The sequence below is a fragment of the Tribolium madens genome, unplaced genomic scaffold (assembly GCF_015345945.1).
Source record: "Tribolium madens isolate multiple individuals breed KSU strain unplaced genomic scaffold, Tmad_KSU_1.1 Scaffold_97;HRSCAF=244;Tcas5.2_LG3a, whole genome shotgun sequence".
NCBI lineage: Eukaryota > Metazoa > Arthropoda > Insecta > Coleoptera > Tenebrionidae > Tribolium > Tribolium madens.
This window is the reverse complement of record NW_025401069.1, coordinates 6,257,066-6,265,890: the sequence shown is the minus strand read 5'-3', so window position 1 is coordinate 6,265,890 and position 8,825 is coordinate 6,257,066. Positions and strand designations below refer to the sequence as shown.

At 36.1% G+C, this 8,825-nt stretch overlaps 1 protein-coding gene across 1 annotated transcript in view; it reads left to right on the top strand.

The window, feature by feature from the left end:
* The window catches only part of LOC123014311 (putative leucine-rich repeat-containing protein DDB_G0290503), a 13,348-nt gene extending 4,976 nt beyond the window's left edge, over positions 1–8,372 (top strand). Inside the window, exons 2-5 of the mRNA XM_044413366.1 lie at positions 6,212–7,085; positions 7,136–7,418; positions 7,473–8,144; positions 8,211–8,372. Coding sequence (XP_044269301.1) covers positions 6,214–7,085; positions 7,136–7,418; positions 7,473–8,144; positions 8,211–8,282 — 1,899 coding nt within the window. The 5' untranslated portion in view covers positions 6,212–6,213 and the 3' untranslated portion in view covers positions 8,283–8,372. The remainder of the gene's footprint in view (positions 1–6,211; positions 7,086–7,135; positions 7,419–7,472; positions 8,145–8,210) is intronic.
* The last annotated feature ends 453 nt before the right edge of the window (positions 8,373–8,825 follow it).

Here is an 8,825-nt window from a genome sequence, read left to right as displayed (position 1 = left end):
TGTTGAAGTAATAAAAACTAACTCTATAGTTTCCAGGAACGTCGCCGATTTTGTTTATCGTTTCTGCGAAACCCCCGGCTGGGTCGATTTCCGGTTCCCAGTCTCAATTATTGCGAATTAGTTTTTTTTAGTTAGTCTGTACACAGCTAGGCTGGTGATAGAAGCTCGTACAGGGAGCCCTCTACTTTTGTACTTTACACTTCATTAAATATTCTTTTAATTAATAGCCCAAGCGTATTCTTTCAAGATACCTTCAACAGGTTATGGGCCCAGACACACAGGTGTACTAGGTGTGCAAAGGGTTATCGGTCGCGACGCGAACGCGGAAAGTGCGGCGGTTCGGAAAATTTCCGGTATTWTTGACTGTTTCGGTTTCGGTGTGAAAGAAGAAGTGGTATTAATAAAAAGATGGAAGCGTTGGATAAAGTACAAGTCGAAAAGTTGAGGGACTCAAGCAATTGGCCACAATGGCAGTTTGTAATGAGGACGTTGCTGGATTGCAACGGGGCACTTGAAGTGTGTGAAGGTACGTTTCCCAAGCCTGAACCCCCTGTTGAAGGAGCTTATGCTCAAGAGGTGGGAATGTATCACACAAATTTGGATAAATGGATAAAAGCGGATAAAATCGCCAGAAAATTATTTGTGACGACTGTTGAGGCGAAACCTCTACAATTCTTGATGAATGCGSAAACAGCGCAAGACATGTGGCAGAAGTTGCACGCGGTTTACGATTTAAAAAGTGACGAAACTTTGGCTTTAATTCAGAAGCAATTTTTCGATTTTAAGTGGGATGTGTCGATGTCCGTCGGAGAACACATTGCGAGATTAGAACAGTTGACAAATCGAATGCGAAAATTGAATGCAATGATTCCGGATTCAATGCTTTTGWCGCGGATTTTGTCCATATTACCTGGAGAATATAGACATTTTCACAGTGCGTGGGATTCCACTGATGTCGCTCATAAAACGCTGGATAATTTGACAACAAGATTGCTGACCGAAGAGCAGAGATTGAAAAGCCAGGAAGTGATAAGTGTTGACGAAACAGTGGCTTTGTTGGYGAAGGCAAATACAAAAAAGCAAGACAGTGTAAAGAAGAAAGGACATTGTTTTACGTGCGGAAAGAAGGATCATATGCGCAAAGACTGTCGTGGTTGTTTTGTGTGCGGATCGAAATACCATCTGAAAAAGGACTGTCCAAAGAAAGGAAGTGCAAATAATTATAACAGGGATAGCAGTGGTAAAGGCAATCAGGCATTAGCGTTTATCGGCACCGTTAACAAGTCGTCAATTACTGAAAAGGACGATTGGATCATAGACACGGGAGCGTCTGATCATATGACTAACGAAAGGAGTGTTTTCAAGACGTATTTGGATTTTGAAAACCCGATAAACATAAATATYGGCAATGGTGAGAAGGTGAAAGCCCTTGGCAAAGGAACTGTAGAAATAGAGTGTCTGGTGAACGGAAAGTGGCTGCCCGGAAATATGTATGATGTGCTTTACACACCTGCGATGATGTGTAATTTGTTTTCTGTAAAAATGGCTGCCAAAAAGGACATAGACTTCGTAATTAAAAATCACGGTCGGGAGTGCGTATTTAAAAAGGACGGAAAAGTTGTGGCAACCGGAAGTGAAAAAGACAATTTGTTCAAGATAAACTTAAAAGTTGTAAGTCGAAATTCTGTAGGTGCGTGTGCGGCAACGGCAACTAAGGAGAATACATTACAACTTTGGCACGAGCGAATGGCACATCAAAATAAWCGGCATGTGCAGCAGGTCCTAAAGAAGATGGACATAAATGTTGAGGTCGATCAAGAATTTTGCGACGGATGTGCTTACGGTAAGATGCATCGTCAATCGTTCGGTACTCGTACTGAAAGGGCAAAAGCACCTCGTGAAGTAATTTATTCGGACGTTTGTGGTCCAATGCATGTTGAGTCATTGGGAAAAAGAAAATACTATGTAATATTCAAGGACGATTACAGTGGTTATCGGCATGTTTATTTCATTCGTAATAAGTTCGAAGTTAAAGACAAATTTGAGWTGTTTTGTAACGAAATTCGTAATAAATTCGGCGAAAACATTAAGAAATTAGTCACGGACGGAGGAAAAGAATTCGATAATCGGGAGATGAAGGCCATTACAAGTCGTATGGGTATTAGACATATTTTGACTCCTCCATACACACCCGAACACAATGGTGTCTCAGAGCGGGAAAACAGGACGTGCATGGAAGCGGCAAGATCAATGCTTTATTCGAAAACTGATTTGCCAACTTCGTTATGGGCGGAAGCGGTAAATACTGCTGTGTTTATATTAAACAGAACAGGACCAACAAGAGTTCCAGGTAAAACGCCTCATGAACTGTGGTTCGGAGAAAAAGCAAAAAGTATTGACGATTTTCGAATTTTCGGAACAGAATGTTMTGTACATATTCCAAAAGAGCTTAGACGTAAACTTGATAAAAAATCTATGAAAGGGTATTTTGTTGGATACCATGATGGTACAGGTGGATACAGGGTATAYGTACCAGAGAAACATGATGTCGTAATCAGTCGTGATGTAATCTTCAAGAGCGAGCCTTTACAGAATTCAATCGGTGTCTGTGAAGTTATTTTAAGCGAACAAACCGAAAATAAACCCGATTCAGATCTCACTGTGATGAAAGAGGAAATACGAAACTCCAGTGAAGGCAGTTTTTATTCACAATCAAATGATGATTCATCGGAATTGTCAAACGAAGTGTTTACAATAGGCGAAGAAAGTTCCGAATCAGAAGCGGAAGTACCAAATGAAAGAATGAAGTTGAGAGATMGATCCAAAATTAGAAGACCAGAATATTTCACCCACTATTCAATGATTGCATCGGTCGAAAATGTACCTAAAAGCTATAAGGACGCGAAAAAATGTGAAGATGCAAAGGAATGGAAAGCTGCCATGGACAATGAGATAAATTCTTTAAGGAAACATAAAACGTGGAAGTTAGTTGAGAGGCCGCCCGACAGAAAAGTAATTGGCAATCGATGGGTATATCGTATCAAAGGTAATACAGACGGCATCGATAGATATAAAGCTCGTTTGGTTATTAAAGGGTGCTCACAAAAATTAGGTGTTGATTATGAGGAGACATTTAGTCCAGTRGTACGCTTTGACAGTGTAAGGGTAGTTTTGGCCGTAGCAGCTCGAGAAAAGATGTATCTACGACAATTTGACATCAAATCTGCTTTTCTATATGGATCCCTTGATGAAGAAATTTATATGGAACAGCCTGAAGGATATGAAGATGGTTCATCACGTGTGTGTAAATTACTGAAAAGTTTATACGGACTAAAACAATCCCCTAGATGCTGGAGTAAATGCTTTACGCAATTCTTATTCGAATGTGACTTAAAGGAAAGTACAGCTGATCCGTGTTTATATGTGAGAAACCGTGATGACAATAAATTGTTACTACTTCTGTACGTTGATGATGGCCTGATAGCAGCCACCAATTTAGAAGAAGTCGAAACATTTCTGAATCAGTTGAAGAGTAAATTTGAAGCTACAATTACAAGTGACGTTACGAATTTTCTTGGATTCGAAATTGAACAGAAAAACGGAGGAATTTTTATTAGTCAAGCCMATTATATTGATAAAATTCTGAAACGATTCAACATGATTGAAGCAAAACCCGTATCTACCCCAATTGAACCTGGATGGAGTGTGACTGAACTAATTGATGAAGCTGTCAAATTTCCGTATCGAGAGGCGGTAGGTAATTTAATGTATCTTCAAGTCGTAACCAGACCCGATATTGCATTTGCGCTAAATGTTGCATCAAGAGCATTGGAAAAACCGACACAAGCCCATTGTCAATTGGTAAAGAGAATTTTGCGCTATATAAAAGGAACTCGACGATTTGGTTTGTTTTATCATGGGGAAGAAGGTTTTAAAGTCTACAGTGATGCTGACTTTGCTGGCGACATAATAACCCGCAAATCTACAAATGGTGTCCTCAGCAAATACAACAGTGCAGCAATCACCTGGCAGAGCAAGAAACAGCAATGTGTTGCCCAATCCACTACGGAAGCGGAGTATGTAAGTGCCGCGAATGCCGCGAAAGAAATGGTGTGGTTATTGCGCTTGTTTGACGAAATTGGTGTTCGCGATGTGCAACAGAAGAAAAATGTTTTGTATGTGGACAATATGAGTGCTATCAAGCTTATTAAGAACCCGGAATTCCATCAACGCAGTAAACACATTGATGTACGTTACCATTTTGWCCGAGATTTGTTTGAAAAAGGTRTCATTAATGTAGATTATATTACTAGTGAACAACAAATAGCGGATATTATGACAAAGGCGTTGAGTAAACCAAGATTTGAATTGTTAAGAGATAACTTGGGTCTCGTAAATATTGCTTGATTTTTGTTATTTTTGACTTATTGTACCTAGTAGATAAGTGTTTCGTTTTTGTAAAGTTTAATACAATAAGCTTGAKYGTTATGAAAATGTTTTGCGTTTTTGTGTAGAGTTAAGTTTTTAGGGGAAGTGTTGAAGTAATAAAAACTAACTCTATAGTTTCCAGGAACGTCGCCGATTTTGTTTATCGTTTCTGCGAAACCCCCGGCTGGGTCGATTTCCGGTTCCCAGTCTCAATTATTGCGAATTAGTTTTTTTTAGTTAGTCTGTACACAGCTAGGCTGGTGATAGAAGCTCGTACAGGGAGCCCTCTACTTTTGTACTTTACACTTCATTAAATATTCTTTTAATTAATAGCCCAAGCGTATTCTTTCAAGATACCTTCAACAATTTTGAAAAATTGGATAATCTTCTCTAGTTTGTTCACCCTTTCAAAAATTACAAATAGATAAACTAGAATCATATTAATGCCGTCTCTCTTGATAGAAGATAGAACAAATGATAATTGTTTCTGAAAAACTTCAGTTTATGACTATTAATGAAACAGTGATTAGTTTGACAACTACTGTCATGGGTTTCCAAAAATTAAATAATTAAATGTGTATTTTTTGTATCTAGTGTTTTGTGAATTTTGTATATTTGGGTGCGTACATTAGGCACAAGCCTCGTAAAGTTGTGTGAAACACTTTGTATATTATTATACAGGGTTATTCATAAATATGAAGCAATATTTGAACCTCAAAAATGACCTATAAAATGATGTTAATTTAAATAATAACTCGTGTCCTATCTCTACTGATAAGAATTTTACAGCCCTCGGAATGTGGGTATGGAAATTTCATTTTTTTGTAATAACTTTGGAACTATTTGACCAAATATTATAAAATTTGGAACATTTTCTTGTGACAACATACCCTTTAAACTGCTAATCACGAAAACCGGATACATCCACTCAATTTCCGGTTCCAGCAGTTGCAAGTCACATTTTCTGTGTTTTTCCATTTGATATCCAAGGTAACAAATGACCATGGTCTCACTAATCCCTGTCAGGCATCTGTCAACTTTGACATTGGACGATTATTAGACAATTAATCCAAAATATTTAATAAAAGAGTTTACCTCAGATTCCAAACATAACTTAGAATAAATCCAAATGGATCTCGTAGCATTAATTCATAAAAAATTCACAAAAATTTATCGTCAAAGTTAACAGATGCCTGGCAGGGATTTATGTGACCATGGTCATTGGTTGCCGTGGATACCATTTATTCAAAATCCCTATTTTTTGATTTCAGCGTTGTGCAGTCCTAAGTTTAAATTAAAATATCTTTGAAATGGTCCATTTTAGGGGTATTAAAGGTTATGCGTTTTTTAATCGAAATTGATTACTCTATCGATTTGGGCAATAAAAAATTGGTGTTAAGAGAGCAAAAAAATGGAAAAACACAGAAAATGTGACCTGCAACTGCTGGAACCGGAAATTGAGTGGATGTATCCGGTTTTCATGATTATCAGTTTAAAGGGTATGTTGTCACAGGGAAATGTTCCAAATTTTAAAATATTTGGTCAAATAGTTCCAAAGTTATTACAAAAAAAAACAAATTTCCATACCCACATTCCGAGGGCTGTAAAATTCTTATCAGTAGAGATAGGACTCGAGTTATTATTTAAATTAACATTATTTTATAGGTCATTTTTAAGGTTAAAATATTGCTTCATATTTATGAATAACCCTGTATGTATATGTTCTTGTTATGGGTAAATAAAAGAATTTTTCTTCCTTCACACATCAACCCTTTTTCTCTAGGGATGGAATTAGAATGTATGGAACAAGACGAGAACATGTACATGATGCAGTTCAATGAAAATTATGAACCACAAGATGCGATGAGTTTTAATAATTCCGTTCAAATTCCAAGTCAGGAGAATCAAGTGGTAGAACAAGGTACAGAACAAGTTGAAGAACAAGTAGAGGAGGAGACACAACCTTTGTACAAACTACAAAACATAGACACAGAAGCTTCAATTAAAAATGAAATTAAGCAGCTGATCTTGACTAAGGCCGCTGAAGAAATAAGTGCGAAATCTTTGGAAGATATGAGATTTGAAGTAGAAAGTGAAATTACAAATCTAAGAAATAAAACACATCAGCTATTAAACAAGACTGAAGCTTTAGTTAAAGAAGTTGAAACAGACCATAGCAGAATTGTGCAATCCGAAGAAATTTTGCTTAAAACCAATCAAATGATTGAGTTGTTAAAAAAAAATGTCGAAAAGCTTCAAGTGCGTCAAAGACAATCGCAAATGATCGTTTTGATGAAAAATAGTATAAAGCAATATACAAACTTGGAAACTTTGAGAAAATTATATGAAGCTAAAATCGAAAGAGAGAAAAAGATTGAGGCTCTGAAAATTACTGGAAATGAGCGGATTCTGAATTTAAAAAAGGAACTTAATCAAAGCCAGGCAGCTCTGGAAGATATGAGAAGAAAATACGAAGAATTCAAAAAGAACATCTCGTATTACGTCGATGAAATTGAGAAAAGTCTCACCAACAAGAATTTGCTAGAGCAAAAACTTGCTGAAATAGAAACGAAAAAGACAACTATAGAGAATGATTTTTTAGTTGAAGCAGAGAAATACGAAGCACTGCGTACGAAAGAAGAAGACCGAACTGACAAGTATGAACCTAATAACATTGTTTATGTTAATAGTAATTTTATTTACACAGGTTAAATGAAATAAAGAAAGAAAGAATCCAGTTGGAGCAGGAATTAGAACAAATGGTGCACGAAATTGATCAAATAAAAAATGATATTGCTGATGATGAAACTACAGTTTCTAAAAAAGAACTTGAATTGAAAGAACTTGAAGAGAAGTTGAATACTGAGCAAAACAGTTTTCAGGAGATTTCAGATGAATTACAGAAAAAGTCTGAAGACATGTCTTCCCGTCTAAATGAAGTTGAGTCAGCTGTTGTCTCCTCTATAGAAAATAATAACAATTTACTGAATGTAAGTTTCAGGTATTTTTATTTATTTTGTTTTTCAGTAATTAATTTTATTTAGAAAATAAATACACTCAATGATAAGTACTCCCAACTATGTGAAGAGAAATTAGCACTGACAAACAAAATCTTAACACAACAAGAAGAAATGCATTCTGCTAATATTGATTTAGTGAAAAAGCAAATGGAAAACGAGCATAAGCGTACGAAAATTGAAGAAATACAAAATCGATACGAGACATCTGTAACTCTTTTGAAATCCTTAGAAAATGACATTAAAAAAGAGAAAGACAATGCCAACAATCAATTACAGCAAGCAAAAGCAAAATTAGAGTTTGCACAAGCCGAACATGACAACCGCTCGACGGATATGAGAAAGAAACTACAGTATCTGCTCGTCAATTCCAACTGTTTAAAGGAAAAGTGTGAAAACTTGCAGAGCAAAGTCAGTGAAGAAGAGAAAACTTTACACAACCTTGAAGAAGAGTATAACTCATTAGAAGATCTTAAAGCGAAAAAACTTGCTCGTCGAAATGAGTTAAAAGAAAAATTAGCAAAACTTAAAAACGCTCCTACAGCGGAAGCGCCACCTAAATCTATATTTAAGACACCCAGTACGGAAAATGTCATCAAGCAAGTAAAATTTAATGAAATGCTGTCGTTCAAATCTGCTACAAGTAGCGATAATTCTTCTTTGCCTGTGGAAAATGTCCCGGAACGTACAGGACAACTGGTAAAAAAATATATTTTTTGCAAAATTTGAACTAGCGCTATAGTGGTTGTTTTTTTTATTTTCCAGAATACGTCTTTTCAAGAATGGTTAAACAATATTAATAATGAGAGCGACGACACTTTGAATAAGGAATATTAAAGCGAAAGGTTTGTTTCGTTTGAAGTTTGAATAGCGTTATCACTATTTAGTTTTGTTATTGTTGTTGTTGATTTGTTAACTTTTGAATTTTTGATTAAATACATTTTTTCCGACGTCTTTAATTATGTCTCTTACGTATGGTTTAAAATTTTTAACTCACTACTCAACGATAATGCTACTTGCAAAAATTTCCAATTGTTTTAAATAGTGACTATTGTTTTATAACTAATATAATGTTCACAGTGAAAGTACTGACCCCAAAGGTCAGTCAAAAGCTCAATGTGCTAAGTGACGTCATGTGCAAAAATATGAAAACAAAGATTACGCAACCAATCAATATAGAGCTTTCCAATTTGCGTGTGCTGTAATATCAAAAAACTTCCTGTCGTAATATTAATTAGTAAATTGATGTTTGAATTTTAAAGCGGTTAAACGCTTGGTGTTCCTTCCGATTCTTGTTTTTATTGTCGTAACTACACGTCCACTTTCTCCCGGAGCCGGATCTACTTTGAACTCCGGTGCACTTTTTGATGTAATCATTGG